This window comes from Lonchura striata, chromosome 3, assembly GCF_046129695.1.
Source record: "Lonchura striata isolate bLonStr1 chromosome 3, bLonStr1.mat, whole genome shotgun sequence".
In the NCBI taxonomy this organism is placed as follows: Eukaryota; Metazoa; Chordata; class Aves; order Passeriformes; family Estrildidae; genus Lonchura; species Lonchura striata.
In genome coordinates, this window is record NC_134605.1 from 56,909,678 (window position 1) to 56,926,952 (window position 17,275).

Here is a 17,275-nt window from a genome sequence, read left to right on the forward strand (position 1 = left end):
TGAAATATTTTTAACTGAATCAAGGTGCTGCTCATGTTTTTAATAACTGCAACTTTTATTCTGAATGAAACTTTCAAAACTGACAGTCCTGAGGAATCAAAAATGCTTGATTTCACAATTTTATAGGTACTTAGTCCACTGTAAGACTTTATTTCTATTTTATCAGGAGCATGCTGATCAGTTGTTGGAGAATTAGTATTTTCAGAATTACTGAACTCCTTAAAATGAGTAATTAAATGAGTAATTAAACTCTTCTTTTTGTAGACTGACAGACACGGTCAGCAGTGCAACTTAACTGCTCCCAGCTCTCATCTCTCTCCAGAAGTGAAAATGTGTTTCTCCCCTGGTAGCTGCCAAAGAGTTAAAAAAAAGCACGCTGACTGCAAGAGTTAAATCTACAGCACTTCATGGGCTCGAAGTCAACCATGTCAACATCTGGAGTTGGTTGACTTTTCCCCCTAAGGATTTGCAGCACAGCGCTGGATTTTTTCCATGAATTCCCTACATTCTCAATCTCTCAGATGGATGTGACACACACCCAGCGCCCACCTCGCAAACTCCTCTGGCCGCTGCAAGGCTCCAGAGGACTTTGTACTGTTTTCATTTATTCAGTGTTTAGGGCCAAATCGTGCTGTTGGTCACATACACAACTCTCTGACTAGGTTTGCATGAGCAAAAGCAAATGCCGCAGCTCTGAGGTGTACTTTACAATCATTTGCCTTCCTTGTGTCTAGATTTGCCACAAATACAACTTGTAAAAGAAAAAAACCACAAACAAACCACCAGCTACTGCTCTAAAACTCACAGGAACACAAACAGAAGGCCGTTAAAAAAATCTGAACCAAGCTTGTATTTGTCAAATACAGTCTTCTCTTAACTAATTCTTCTAATTATCATTAGAAACACATTAATGACAATATAACGAAAGGATAAAAATAGATACAAGTGAGTAATTAAAAACCAAGACACAGCCTGAAATTACAATATCTATGAAAAAGCTACCCCTAACATATTTATTTAGAATAAAGTAGCTATTTGGAATTATTTGTGAAATATGTTTTCTTTTTTTTTTTTTAATGCTAAAGTGCTCAATCTGTGCTTTTAAGTTTCCACTCCAGAGTGTACAAACTGGGCATTATACCACAAATTTGGATCATTTTAATCACAAGTTTCAGAAGGTTGGGTTTAAAAAAATCAAACGTACTACTAATGTCACAGTAACAAAATAACACAGAAATATGATTATGTGTTATCCTTCTAGCAATTCAATTTTTTTAAACAACTGTGACACTGGTGCTTAACAATGTATTTTCACAAATTCTTCCTTCCTTTGCCTGCTATACACCATATTTAATTCCACTTCAGTGTACAAACAATTCTTCCATAGAAAGCACATACTATGTCCTTCTCCCTTCTATTCACTCAGTTTTCCAAGTATTGATTTGCCATGTTCATTGCAAAGAACAAGTTCTTTCAGATTAATTAAATAATGAAGGAGGATTTACAGATATTTTTGCATGCTGAACCTCACTGTGCATACATGCAATTCATGAACTTTTCAATCATGTTATTTCAAAGCTTTTGAAACAAGTATTATTCATTCTTCAGTTCTCTGGTACTTCGTTGGCAACTGAAGAGTTAACTTTTAAAATCCCGCATACTTTTGTGCTCATTTTTTAAATCCGAAAAAAAGAACAAACTGCAAAATATCTATTATTTTTCATGGCTTGGAGCTCCTTTAGAAAGCAGAAGCAGCACCCCCAGAAAACTACATCATAGAAAAGTAACTGAAAAAACAAAGGAAAAAAAACCCAAATACATAATCATTTTGACTATGATGCTGCAGCAAAATATTTTTTTGGTGCAGCAAAAAACATTCCCCTAAATCTTTATTTTTAGGAGGTTTTGATTTAGCTTACTTCAAATTCCAATTCTGAGCCCAGCTTCTCAAATTCTAGCAGTAAAAGTTATGTATTTCATTTATTCAAGATTAAGATATTTCTTTTTTCATTTTAGTGTTTCAAGAATCAGCGCTAAAAATCAGAAAACAAGTGTAGTTCTTTAAAAAAAAAAAACAGAAGACTTTTAAAGCCAGAAGGGTCACTAGCTATGGCTTGGATATAGTTGCTGCAGTTAAAAATTCTTCATTAAATACACTCACAATAATAAACTGCTCTCAGACCAGCACAGCTGTTCTGTTTGGGAACCAAACCAGCATGCTACAAATATTTATGAAATTTCATGGTTAGACATGCTGTCCACATTGCACATTCAGTGACTTGGTTCTGCTTCTTAAAATAAAATCTATTCACCAAACGTAAGATAGACACAACTCTAGCACTTGGGTCTTTAAGGGGAAAAAAAATTCATGGCTCCATTAGCAACAAGGATGGGGTAAGTAATATAGGCCAGTAAATGCTGCAACCTTTTTGAGAACCCCTACTGATTAATGAACAATGAAAAGCAGATTGAAAATTTTTCTTTATCAAAACGACCACATAAAAACTAATGCAAACATCAAACTCACTACAAAGGAGATGAAGCTGCATCTGCACTAATTAGACACATGACAGCTTAATACACTCCTGCATACCAATAAGCAAAGTTCTCTGTCCCTCCCAAGAAATGGTAACACATACCACAAGCTAAATACAGTTCTTGGGAAATGTACTATAAAAGCAGCTATGCTGCAGTGAAAATCTAAGGTTCTTCCACAGGAATTATTAAATAAGGAAAACCTCAAAAAATCAAAACAGTGCAAACCTATAAAGACATTACTTTTGAAAAACGGTTTAACCTTTAATTGCTAACAATAAAAGGAAATAAAAAAAATAGAGAACCCTTGAGGAAAAAGACTCAGCATGTGATAAGCTCATTAAGCATCGAGTTTAATGAAAACCCTATTGTAAACAGCAGTAGGATATCTCCTCCACTACTCACTGATTCAAATCACGTCCAGTCCTCCCCAGGGCCTGCTCCAAATGGAGCCGCACTTCTACAGGCTTTGTTGTCGATATGTATTGTAAAGTTGGAGTATTTCACATGAATAAACTCCCCCTATTTGTTGAATTCATTCACTGGCTATAGCAAACAATATACAAGAGAGTAATTATTAATACAATGAAAATAATGATTTCCTAGATAGCTAGAGCCATGTCATCAATCTGAGAGAAATTCCAATGCAAATTAGCTATCTTTAGGGAAAAGAAAAAAAAAAAAAAACACAAAAACCCCGGGGTTTATTTAAATTTCATAATAGCACTTTGTCTCCCAGAGAAAGATGTAAGTTTGTCTTTCTTTGACCTAAGTTTTTTTAAAAAATATTATGTTTTTTCTTTAATTCTTTGTTCCTCCAAAACTCATCTTTTGAGAAAGCCCAAATAATTTATGTTATTAGCTCTCAGCTTCAGTGGCTTGCATGCTGATTCCTTAAGTAAGATGTGAGGAGTTCAGCACACACAGCATTGAGTTTTTGGTACTGCAGAAGGCTGGGATCCCGCTGTTCCCCATACACATGTACACATACATCCCCTTGCCACGGTGCTAATCCCCTCTGAATTTTGGTTTGTTAAGAAAAAACAGCAATAGAGCAACTGCTTCATTTCTCTCATGCAAATATTTTTACAACATATAAACGATGCTAACTTCCATATTCCTTCCAATTTCACCAAGTTTAGCTCTTAAGGTATTTTACTGCTTTATTGCTTGACTGATGTAAAATAGCATCAGTGCGGTCACTACCTTTTCTTTCTATTCCCTAATTTCAGATACCAGGTCACAGCCCCGTCCTGCAGAAGAACACCCAGTTGGCACCTCCACATTCATAAAGCCTCGTATCACAGGTACCACATCGTACGTCCAAATGAGGAGATATCACACTTCCTGAAGTTTCAGCAACCTTCGCTTGGAAGCGGTTCTCACTGAAATAAAAATGCCGAAGGCAGACCCTTTAACTCTTAACGCCCCGCCAGGAAATCCAGAGTTGGTAACCCTGGGGTGTCGGGGCTGCGAGGCTCTCCGGCAGCGCCGCAGCCGCGGGATGCTGCTGCCGCCCGGGCTCTCCGGCAGCGCCGCAGCCGCGGGATGCTGCTGCCGCCCGGGCTCTCCGGCAGCGCCGCAGCCGCGGGATGCTGCTGCCGCCCGGGCTCTCCGGCAGCGCCGCAGCCGCGGGATGCTGCTGCCGCCCGGGCTCTCCGGCAGCGCCGCAGCCGCGGGATGCTGCTGCCGCCCGGGCTCTCCGGCAGCGCCGCAGCCGCGGGATGCTGCTGCCGCCCGCGCGGCCCAGGAGCAAGCCGCGTGTGCCGGCACCCGCAGCGCCACACCGCCTTACCCGCCATCGTCACTGTCCCCAGCATGGCTGAAGCCACGCTGACACCACGAACCCCCTCTCCCGCTCCGAGGTTCCTCCCAGCCCGCGGGGCAGCTCCAGCCCTCGGCAGCCGGCTGGCTGGACGGAGGGACGGCTGACGGAGAGGCTGCCTGATGGAAGTCTGCCTGTCGGAGGGCTGAGCTGCCCCCGAGCCCCACGGCCGCTCCCACCCCGTCCCGGACAGCCCCGGGCCCCGCCCGGGACCGCCCCCCGCCCGCCCGGCACAAGCGCGGTGCCTCGCAGGGTCCGTCTCGAACTGCCGCTTCCAGCCTTTATCTCCCTCTGCCCCGGAGGGAAGAGGCGCCGGCTGCCGCTTGCGAACCAGCCTCCCGCTTCAGTAATATCTGCCTTCCCACAGGGCATCCACACCCAACCTCAACAGATGCTGCTTTAAAAGCCCCATGGCTTTTGTCCCTTATAAACAAAACCATACAAAAACCACTTCGGTATTTCCACACTGACATATTTGCTCCTCTGCCTATTACTGCAAGGTTGGTTTGGGCTTGTTTTGTTTTCATTTGTTTGGAGGGTTTTTTAAATGGAACGCTCTACAACCTAATTACTTATAAATTGTCTCAAGTTCTGCTGTCAAGAGTTCCATAAACGTGTTACTCCATATACTAGTATTATAATAATTCAATGTTCCTACTGATAGTAAAAAAGGAATGCAATATAATGAAATTAAATGTAAAGGCTCAGTATCTAATACAGGTGTCCTCCTATAATAGTGAGAGTGTTTCTATTTTGATTACAACTGATTATGTTGAATATCTCCAAAGTTCTGATGATACTTGGAGCCTTCATCTCTCTGATGTCAGGGACAACTTCCCAGCCAATTTACCAGAGTATCTGGTAAATTTAATTTTATAGTGGTGACTTTAATGAGTATAGGTCATCTCTCAAGTAGTCTTCTGAATGCAAGATTCAAATAATGATGATGAGAACCAACCAAACCAAAAAACCTTTAATTATAAACACTACTGTAGGCAAACACTTGAGTTGTTTCAGTGCTCGGTGCCACAATGCTTTATTTCTGAGTTTAGACTTGCAAGCAAGGTGAAATTAACAATGAGTGGAGAACATTTAGTGTAGCACTAAAATTGAACATTTTTCTACGTGGAAATATTTGTCTGCATGAAACAACAAAGAGGTATCTCTTCTCCACCTTTATTCGTCTGCCTAAGGACAGATGAGGTGGACCAGACTCTCTATGGTCCAGAGGAGTGGACAAAAACATCTGAACAAAACCTTTACTTGAAGAACTCTTTTCAGTGCCCAACTGGGCAAGTTTTAATTGTCTCTATAATGTCACTTTCCTCTAACATTACCAGTAAATACATGCTGCATCACCTTCACAAAGGGATTTTTCACTTCAAGAGCAAATGCATGGTACTGTTTTCCCTTTCAATGCTACCATACAGACTTGACTCCACTGAATAGGAATATCACCCAATAGAAGAGAGGATTCTCAAAACAAAGCCAAGGTTTTTCAGGCAGTTTACTCAAATTCCTAATGCTGTGTATGTTCACATCATGCCATGCAACTGGTTACACATTATCACCTACACTCCGAGGAAGCTTCTCACTTCTTCATTACATATCCTAGGAATGTGATTTCTGTATAATTGAAACTACAATCCAAGATTATTCAAAAATAATTACAATCTTTGACTATTAACTTGAAACTCATGCCCTTTTAACAGCCTTTTCTTTTACCTGATCCAGAAGCTGAATATCAACACAAAAATCTTCTGATACTATTTCCAAACATCAAGTATTTTTTCCTCCTTTACGACTCTGTTTAGCAACTATGCTCCCCTCATCCCTGTCCACTTAAGAGTAAAATTTTAGAGAACTGAAGTTTCATGAAAGATAAAACAAGTTGTATTCCATTATTATAGTGTCAGAAGTCCCTACTGGTATAATTTTTTTAAAAAAAGGCACTGAAAGCTCCAGGTAAGATATGTAGCCTTCTACTGGGATAACAGCATTATGGCAATTAATCTAAAGATGTGACAAAGAATTGCTTTTACCAGGATTCAAATTCTAGAGTACACCACGGGTTACACACATGCTTTAAGGCACTCTACAGGCTGATACTGAAGATAGTGCCTCCTACCCTGTCACCATCCCTTCCCAGCTCACCACCACCAGCATTAGATGCCTGCTCTGATTGAAAACCAGCCCTCCCTCTTGCCATCCTGCCAAAAAGTCAGCAGGCAGCTGGACCACGGAAGCAGGTCTCTCAACACACACCTGTGAACAGGAACAGAGGGAAGCAAGAAGAGGCTGATGAGAGCAGGAGAGGTGGGCTGCCAGATCACACAGGATAAAGAACAGCACATTCATGACTGTGCAGCAAGGCAAGGGATACATTCCTAAGACAGAACACACTGGGATGTCTATATGAGAAAGATTTTGTGGTCCCAGTGTAAATCCAATTAAAAGCTGTAGGAAAGGGAACTTTAATCAAGGGAAAACCAACGGATTAGCAGCCCTCATAGGAAGGGACAGGCCTATGCAGCAGGCACTAAAACGAGAAGTAGAAATTGAGCTGTTCCTAACACCACTGACACCAACACCTTCAGTGCACAAGCCATTTGTCATATGAACTCTCTCCTACAGAGAAAACATCTCCCACAAAACACTGCCCAAGAAGCACCTGAACAACAACAGATCACCTGAGTAATACCTGTTCAGTAGCAGACAGCTAGTTGAGCTCTGTTTCTACTTCTCATCCCATTTAGCACACAAGCCTCTGTGGTACATCCACTGAGCACAGGTTTGTACTCACCGTTTGTTCCAGCAGACTCTGTTTGCTCCCTGGGTTGTTCTTGGAGCGGTGAAGCCACCTCTGACTGCTGCCCACCCGGTTCCTTAGATGCTGTAACAGCTCCCGGCTGCCGTGGCTCCTCTGGTGAGGCATCATCCTTCAAATTGTCTTCACTAACATCAGGTACTGGTAAACTTGCATTTAAAGCCTGTGTGGTCAAATATTGATTGAAGGATGGTAGTAGGGAAAGATAAAGAGAGAAGGAAAGAAAAAGAAAATGTCAGTATTAGCCAGATTCCCCACCAACCCTCAGAGAATATTCTTCTTTCATTTTCAGTTTGAATACATACATGCAAGAAATTTTAACTTTAATTTAGTGAAAGTACTTCTGTGACAAAAAAATCCCAAAATACATAATCTGGGACTATTTATCTTTCTGCTCCCCCACATGAAATACATGAAGAAGCAGGTCTTACAGACAATGGCCTATAATCTTGTGTAGAATTTGGTTTCTTCCATGAAGGAAAACTCCAGGATAAAGCGAATATAGCTGATAGAAAGAAATTCTTCATTCAAAGTGTCTGGCATAACTGCTCTGATATATGAATGAATCCTCTCTACAATACAGCCTTTGGTATTGCTCCTCTATTGATGTGCTTATCTTATCATCATCAACAATACAACTACAAAGAAACAGAACTATTCAGGAGAGAAAGCAGAAGACATATGGATTTCCCATGAGGAAATGCAGTGAAACTGAGATTAAAACTAGAATTTGTGGACCTCTGTTATTAGGCAGAAACTATTCTTACAGGAGGAAAGAGCTTTACAATTCTTTGAGACTCAGCCCTATAGCATTTGAAATATTTTTTCTATAGTTGCTAATATATGCAAAAAGAAGAATATGTTTTTCAGCTTCCACACTTGACACGTTTTAATTATTTTCAGAATTTGAATTGGCTTGCCCTATAAGAAGAAATATACTTTCACAAGCATATTTCTATTTTAAAAGCATGGAATGTGTTGTGGTCATAAGATACTTAATTACCCTTAATTTATTGATTACCCTTTAATGAACTAGCTCTCCAACTGATTCTATTCCCTTCCAACAGAAACCATTTCAACCAATTAACCATTATTCCTGAAACGAAGGTTTGAAGTTCCCCTGGTGGAACAACAAACTTTAATTATGTATAATTGTCTGATGATTTGTCTGTACTCCCAAAATACTGCCACTGAAGCTCTGTTAATTAATCAGGGGTACCACAGATACATTACACTGAAATATGGGATCTAACAACCACATGCCTGAAGCACCAAACTGGGATCAGGAAGATGCCACATTCCTGATGATTATCTTCCAGCCTCCCCTACGTAAACCTTCTCAATGGGGAAATCTATTTATTTATTTTTACTAGTAATTAGCCTGCTGCAACAGAATTTCAAATCAACAGACAAATCAACAAAGTGCCAGGAAAAGGGCTTTCCTCCTAATCATCATATTCTTTTCACATGCTGGGTGAGATCTGGGAGAAGCACTGTACCCCACTTCCACAGACAATGAAGAGTGTGCATGCAGGTTCCAAATTTTCAGTTCAGAAGCCCTTAATTAAGCCAAATTGTTTCCACCCGGCGTTGTTGCACTTCTCAAAGCTGCCTTTCACAGCCACATAATCCACCTCACGAAAAAGGATCCCATTCTGCTCACTGCCAATACCACAGATGGAATAATTTGGCTTTAGAATTTTCACATGCTGAGACCAGATATTAAATAGAAGAAATACAGAATGGCTCAACACTCAGATTACATTCCCACTTCTCACATCATGCTTCCCACAAATCTAAAACACAGGAACTCAGGAGAGATGAAGACACCACACTACCAAACAAAGGCACGTAAACCCTGGGAAGCTCCACTGCAGTTCCACACAGCATTAGCTGAGTGGGAGTAACTGATTAAAGACAAGCAAGAAAATCAAGACATAGAAAACAACAACCTAAATCTGACAGGCTTTAAGATTCTTCAGTATAAATTTGGTAGAGGACCGTTACTATTTTTTAATAATAATAAATTTTAATTATTCATTCTTGAAAGACAACTGCTAGTCCCGCAAACACAAGAACCTTGACTTGACTGGCTCTTAGGAAACTTGGCTATCTGAAGAAAAAGCCATGGATGACTATTTCAAGATGACACTCTCAGAATTACCACCAACAATTCTTTCAAGTCACAAGAAAGGCAACAGCACTGAATATCTTAGCATTCCTCACATTATTCAAAGATTTCTTTGTCTTTCTTTCCAAACCTCCCCTGGGCAGCACACCATTTTAAAGCCAGTCCCATGTATAGACACATGTACAGAGTCAACCATTTGCCTGATTAAGCACCAGTAGACTCTGCAAAGAACCAGAGTACAAAGGTACTTGGTATGTCAACGCAGTACAGCTTGTCTCCTTTTTAAATTGCACACAGACTGTTATGATAAAATATTAACAATTGTAGTAATTATCCCAGCTCTTAATTCTATAGTTTTGGTGCATTCAGGAAAACAGTGACTTTATATAATCCTAAAGATTTGTGATTTCAGACCAAAATTCAGAAGTCACTGGGCCTAGCAGATAATCTTTTGGATCTGTTAAATCTGCAATACCTTCCAGCATGAAAAACAAAATTAAATATAAAACATCACTAAGTGTAAGACTATAAGCAGTTTTTACAACCAGACAGTTTAATTATAATCCCTGTTCACTCTGTACATAAGTTCTTTTTTGGAAACAGGATCCATCTGCCACAACTGAGTAGAAAATGTAAATACATGGAAAACCTCAACATTTTCAAATCTGACCAGACCTGCAATATAACCCTACCTTTTTACCCCAGTCTCTTGGGGAAGAGTTTGATGTGATTCTTGCCCTTGGGAAGGCAAACTTAGATTTTCAAATCAAGTGTTCTGCTTTAAATAATTAAATAATCAAAACTAATAAAACAATAGTATTTTTTTTCAAATTAAAACATGCGCAAAGGAGAAGAAACCTTTGGTGAGTTTGTAAAGTGAAAGAAGACATAACATCATCATTAGATTAAATAAAGAAAAAAAACATTGTGTTTTAAAAAAAGTTGCTCAGGCTCTTTATGAGGGTCAGTGCAGTCTGTCCCACTGCATTAGTCCTCAAAAGAAACTAATTTCAGTTTTCCTTCACATTAACTGCTTCATTTCTCTGAAGGGATCTAAACTGCAGTTTAGTCCAATTATATCTAATTTGCTGAGCAGTGCTCTTAATTCCATTGAGAATAGTTGTAAAGCGTAGACAAATACAACATCGGAGTTTAAAGAGATGGGTGAAAACAAAATTTAAAAAGACAAAAATTAACGGTATTAGGAATCTCTGCTTAGCTTCATGCATTTATCTACAAGTAATGAGACATTACATTTGGCAGGTTTACCAACATTTATCAGTTTTTTTTGTGGCACACATTCATTACACTCCTTTGATTATTAATTTATGGATGTGTTGTCTCATGAACGTGGGAGAAACCAAGGGGAACTGGTTATCCAGTTCACTGATCTTTCAGCTTCTTCATTCCCAAAACAAAGGGCCATTAGCAAAGCAGCACTCCATTACTGTACATACTGCATATATTTTTTTCATATTTGCCTCACATTCACCACAAAGATGGAAGCAAAGGGCAGACGCCCAGCTAATGAGACTAAAATGCACAGGGCTTGCTGCCCATGTCACTCTAACCAAGAGCACCCTCTGCTCCATCTTGCATCCAGCAGTGGGCCCAACTGTTAGACCGCATTAAATGCACACAAAATTGAAAATGGATAAATTAACACAACAAATTGCATGAGATATGGATGAACTGCAAGTCCCTGATCTCACTGTACATTAATGGATACTTCCTTCAGGCGATCTTCCTGAGGGGTTCACAGCACCCAGCCTCTTCCCCCATCAGCAATCACCATCATTCCCAACATTCCTTGTACCAGACCCAAATCATTCCAGAGATTCCTCACACCAGGCCCAAACGTACCAGAGTTAATTTTGCTTCATTCTGTTAATCCTGCTACAGTGATTCTACATTAGATTACTAAAATAGCCAGATCCAGCTGTCTGAACAACTGAGCAAACTAACATAATGGTCTCTAATATTTTTCCTGTAGTTTGATTTTGAAACTCTGGGAAAGACTTGCTGTGCTCTGGGAGTCTGCTTTTAGTACATGCTGCTCCATTAAAAAGGTTTTCAAACACCAACACTTGGGAAAAGAAAAAAATTGAATCATTCCAACTCTTTGTTCACAGCAGTTTGTCTTGTTTTGCATTAGCTACACATTAAAGGTTTGTGGGATACTGCAAGTTCCAGGTGAAGAAAACACAAGCCCCTTCCTCTGTAAGGCACATAACATCATACTTAATTTGATTACTGTATTTCTGCCTCCTGCATAAAGCCAATAAGTTTCTCTGCACTTTTCATCTCCTTATCTATCCTAATCTCTTCCAATTCTCATTCTGACTTCACTGTGACACCTCCTTATGGATGACTACCCTCAAAATCCAAATGGATAAAACAAAACACTCAAAACATCCATAAGTTTCTACACTCAATTCATCCCCATGATCTCTTTTTGCAACCTGTGAAAGAAACACTACCTTCAATCTGTTATTCTGAAGCCTGATCCAAACAGAGCTCTTTCCCAGGTCTCATACTTTTCAGCTCTTTCAGACACCACCTTATGGAAGCATTTCACAGGTACAGCTTATCCAGGCCCTAAGGACCAGTCAGAACAAGGGTTGAGCACAAAGCACGTACCTCTCCTCTCAGCAACCACACCCAGGCTTGCATTTCCAACCTGGAGGACTTCCAAAGTCCCGAAGCTCCTCTTTGCATCTCCTTAGCCTCTACCACATCAAACACAAGCTAATTGCCTCGGCTTCCAAAGTGGCCAGCCACTCCCTCTACCACCTCCCTCTTATCTCCTATAAGATTAGGGGGCTATTTCATGCTTTTGGTGCTGCTATGACACCAATTTCCAATGTGCATTTTTTCAATTACACATTTTTATTCTTTCACCCCAGCCGCTCCACAGGCATGGTCAGCCCTCCAAACTTACCACTGAATTGTACCAGACTCTTCCTCCCCAATTGGAAAAGAAGTATCTAACAGGAATCAGATACTGCTGAACTAGAGGAACTCCACAGCCTCAGACCAAGTATCTCAAACTGGGGTTCCCAGAGACACAGTCTAGGGACTTCCCTTGAATAAGCTTAGTTTTACCACTGCTAACGTAGTATTTTCAGGCTGACTCAGCTCCCTCACCAGAACACAGTTGTTTAAACAGCAGATGTAAGTCTGCCCCAGCTGTTATTTGTCAGGAACTCAGACAATAAGACACTGACATCTCAGCTGGTAACCTCTTAAGAAGAGACAGTTCCAACTATTTACTGTCTAGCACACACTTGCTCTCATTACAACACAGGTAGCATAATCAAGTTACTACTCAGAAATGGAAGCACCCTGAAAACAGTTTGAATGACTCGCTGTTCAAGTGGGGGCCCTCGCATGCCAGCAAGCCAGGAATCTACCACACCACATTTTCAAGACATCAATCAAGCCATCAATAAAATATTTTCTCTGACAAACCTAGATTTTGATGCAAGAATAGCTTATTAGCATGCCTGTATTGTTCCAGATTCTCTCTCTGGAAGTTTTCCTACACTGTTTCAGGTAGCTGTTCCAACAGAGCTTGGCTCCTTCCACAGGGCCACAGAAAGAAACCTGTATTAAAGCTGCCGCCTTGAACTAACGAATAAAATAAAAGTGGCATGTGCGTGATTGTCACTGTTAGCTGCAATGTTGGTAGGATGACACTGCTATCCCAGTGTTGCCCACATGGCTTGAAGTCACCTTCTGTCCCATGGGAGGGCACCACACTGGCATTTTTTTCCATCTTTTCGATGCTTAGCATCAAAATTAGAAGTTGGATGGAGAGCCACATCACTGCTACGAACAGAGAAGGTGCTCACAAAATAGAGATGCCTAAACCAATCCAGCCACATGCCACCACCAACAGAAGCGTCACCCAGCTTCATGTCCAACTGCAGCCACAAGATCCTGCCTGCTCCCCTATACCTGCAGCTTCTGCTGAGTCCCAGAATCTCAGAAAATCAGCAGAGAATGACCTTGCCAAAGAACTGGAACAGTTTTCCAGGGGCTTAGCTCCTTGAACGAGCTCGCACAGTGTCAGATGCATTAAAGGAGAAGCTGCAGGTGCTCTGGGGAGGAAGCAGGAGCACATGAACCACCTCACTGGACATCCCCATGGCTTTTGTCAGCTCAAGACATCAAAGGTTTGTCTGGCCTTCTTCGAGACCGAAAGGATCTTGTTCGCATTTCTGACACTATTGAAATCTAGTAAATCCTTCTCAGGCCAAGCTTCAGGCCTCCATGCTGCTCAGAACAGTCTGCCCCTGAGGTTTCAATGAGTTTTCACCAGCTCACTGCTACCAACAGAAGAAGTTTTTTTCATTTCCCCTCCTGCCCTGCTGGAAGTGCTTGTCTCCTGGTTCTTGGTCTTACCTCTACAATGTAGAAGTCAAATGAACTCACAAGCAGATCAGGAAAATGGTCCAGCAAGAATAAATTTCAGTTTCCTGAAGGGTTAGTCAGTTTAACCTGCTTACAAAAAGGCAAGGTTAGGACTCAACACAGCCAAGTGAGACTGCATCATTTGAAGCAAAACAAGGAAGAACAGGGGAAGAAGAAAAGGAGGGGTCAAAGAGCATTGCTGCTAAAACAGCAATGAGGTAACTCCACCAAAATCAACATTCTGTAGAACCATACTCTGCCCCTTGGTTTCAATAGGACCTCAGGTGTCAATTTATTGATCTGATTAATTCAGTTCAGGCAGATGAATGGATTAGTACCATCAGGATGTCTCACACTTCCCTGCAGAGATGGCTTCCCACAGTGGGGTGGCTATGCAAGATAAGGAGCAGCTCCTCCACTGCCAGAATTTAAGTCTTGAAGGAGCAGCTCCTCCACTGCCAGAATTTAAGTTTTGTCTGCTACAGTAAAGAAACCCACCAATTTCAAGTCCTAGTACTGTAACAGGCTAGAAACTCTGGAGTTGCTTTGTGTGTAATTCACCAGGAACTTTTGAGAAGACTGGGTCAACAGCTGAGGTACTCGCCACATGAGCCCACATTTATCCTGCTGTGTTCACAAGCCAGTGCCCAAAAGGCTCCTAAATATCCCTTGCTCTGTAGAAAAGTGCTATCCAGGGTCCTTGGGCTGTAGAAGTGAGCAACACCAAAATATACAGCCTCCCTTTTGGTAACCAGGACATCCAAAAACTGGTACCTGGCTAAAGAGTCGCATGTAAATAACAAAACTGCTTAATAACTACACATTTTTTCCTTTCTAGAAGAAAAGGCGAAGAGGTTTTCATCTTGTAAAAAATGCAACTATGTCATGAAAGAAATTTAATTAAATATTTCAAGGATTTCACATCACAAAAGAAAGCACAACTTCTGAGATTTTATACCCTGTATAAGACTAGTCGTTTAAACAGTTTATTTATTCATTGCCTTGCCAAGGCATACTCAAGTTGGATTCCACTGAAATCAGTTTCCAAAATTTTTTCTTCTAAAAGGGTTATAATAAGCATTTTAATTTAGAAAATGCAAAAAAGGAAGACCACCCTCCAAAAGATTCCCAATCTTCCACAAACAAATTAACTATCTTACAGATTTCTCTAGGGGCACTGCAAGACCTGGTAATTTTCAAATTCAAAGAGCTGGAAGGAATACTGATGAAAAACTGTCACAAATCTGCATGAAGTTACTTTACTTTAGTAAGACAGACTAAATGAGACAAAAAAAGTATGACTAAACTTTATTAAAACCTATTTTTCTTTTTATGCAATGTAATGGAAGGCAAAACCAGCTGTTTTAGAACAGCAGTAATAAAACTTCTTATAGCAGTAAAATGGTAATAGAACTTCCCCAATTTTAAACAGCTCTACTTGAATAATCAGGCAAAAATCTACTAGAAGACATTTTTTCCTAAATCTTAGAAGACATAAAACATAGTATTAATAATAATCTGTACCTGAGAACAGTTAATGCGATTCTCTTTTTTAGAGGGTCTTAGTTCCCATAACTGGATAAACATGGCTATGAATATGACATCTCTTCTTCAAGTCAAATTATCTTAAATTTTCAACAACCACAACAGTCAAATGCTTGCCCAATATAAAGTCCCTCTTTTCTAAACATCAGCATCTGAATTCTAAAATCGTCCAACAAAATTGCTAAATATTTTGTTAACCAACACCAATCCCCAGTGCTTATTTAGTTAAAAAAAAAAAAAAAAATCAGTTAATTTAAAGTTCATTCGCAATGTGGTTTTCAAATCTGTCAAAACACGCACAAGGAGGTCTAGTGGCAGCCAGGAACTATGGGAAATTCAACTTGAAAGTTAAATCTGAACCACAAGGTCAAAGAAACAAAGTCATAACCGGTTCTCAAGCTCTAATACACCCACGCACCAGTCACAGAAACTTCGGAGTCTCCCTGCTCTGAGCACCCAAACTCTGAAGAGCCCAAAGAAGGGGATCTCGGCAGAACGTGGTATTATTTCTCCCCTCACAAACTCCCTAATGCCACACTATGTAAACACCCAGATGCACATAACCTCTCTTTCAGTCCCAAAATCCCCTAAACGCGCCTATTCCAGAGGGATAAATGGGTTCATTCATACTCTATTTTTAAACACCAGACATGCTTTAAAAGAATTTCTTTCAATTCTTCTTTATTTTAAATCACACATACCTAGGGCTCCTTCGCTCCCCACGGGCTGGGAGTTCGGGAGTCCCTCCCCCATTGCCCCCGATGCGGTACGACAGCGGGCCGCACCAAAGGCACGGCTCCAGCCCTCGCCGCCGACACCGCCGCCCCTTCCCCGCGGCGGCGGCTCAGGTGAGCCGGAGCCCCGGGGTGCGGACGGGGCGGGAACGGGGGCACAGCACGGCTGGCGCCCAGCCGAAGGCACGGCCGAGCCGCGCCCCGACGCGCCTCCCACCTGCTCCCGCGGGAGGGGAGAGGATGGAGCGGGGGGGCTGCGGAGAGCCGCGGCGATCCGGCCGAAGGACCGCAGTCAGGAGGCTCCTTGGCGCAGACCTCGCCGCGGGTGGGTGCGGCTCCTCTCGCCCCGGCCGCACACAAAAGCGGCGGCGCCCCCGCAGCCGCCCTCGCCCCCCGCCCCGCCGCTGCTGCCGCCGGCGGGAGTTTTATGACTGCGGCGCCGGCCGTGGCGCAGCCCCGGCCCCGCCGCGCCCGCTCCGTGCCCGGCCCGGGAGGTGCCCAGCGCTGCGGCAGGTGGCCGCGGCCGCGGCGGGAAACTTTCCCCGGCCCGGGGGCGCGGCGGGCGCCGCCGCCTCGCGTCCCCCCCCTCGCCTCCCCGCCGCCGCCCCTGCCTTACCTTGGCGGGCTCCGCTGGTGGCTGGGGCTCCGCGGCGTCTTCCGCCGGCAGCGGCTCTGGGGGAGTGCCGGGGGGCTCGGCGGCGGCCCCGGCCCCGTCCTGCGGGGCGGCCGGCTCGGCGGAGCTGCCGGCGCCCATGGCGCTGCCCCGCGGCCGTGCGGAGCCGCGGGCTGGCGGTGGGCGGCGGCGGCGGCAAAGCCGGGAATGAAGGAGCCCGGCTCTCCGCAAACTCCTTTAGGACGCGACAGGGGGGAAATTAAAAAAAAAAAAAACAAAAAACAAACAAAAAAAAGCGGGGGGGGGGGAGGGGGGAGGGAAAAAAAAGCGCGAGCAAGAGCAGCAAGGAAAATCACCTCCTCCCCTGGTCCCCCCGCCCGCCTGCCTCTTGCTCCATCACATGAGCAGATCCCCGGACACGCCTTGCAGCATCAAACCGGGCTGATAAGGAGCGGCCAAGGGGGGCAGCGCCCTACCCGCCGCCGCTGCCGCCTCTCCCCGCCCCTCCCGGGCACCTTCGGGGCGGGGGCGCCGCCCGGCCCCGGCCCTCCCGCCGGCAGCGCGGCGCTGACTCAGCGCTTCGGCCCCCTCGCCGCTCTCCCGGCACCGGGACCAGCGCCCACCCGCCGGCACCCTCAGGGCTCCGGCC

At 43.1% G+C, this 17,275-nt stretch overlaps 1 protein-coding gene across 2 annotated transcripts in view; it reads right to left on the reverse strand.

Annotated features, from left to right (window-relative positions):
• AKAP12 (A-kinase anchoring protein 12) overlaps positions 1 to 16,767 on the reverse strand; it is a 30,309-nt gene extending 13,542 nt beyond the window's left edge. Inside the window, exons 1-2 of one of the 2 annotated variants that reach the window (XM_021540535.1) lie at positions 16,630 to 16,767; positions 7,164 to 7,350 (exon numbers count right to left, since the gene is read on the reverse strand). In XM_021540535.1, the coding sequence (XP_021396210.1) occupies positions 7,164 to 7,350; positions 16,630 to 16,767 (325 nt within the window). Of the gene's footprint in view, positions 1 to 4,330; positions 4,533 to 7,163; positions 7,351 to 16,629 lie in introns of those variants that run through there. The other variant, XM_031504366.2, reaches the window with a different exon arrangement.
• Between the last annotated feature and the right edge of the window lie 508 nt (positions 16,768 to 17,275).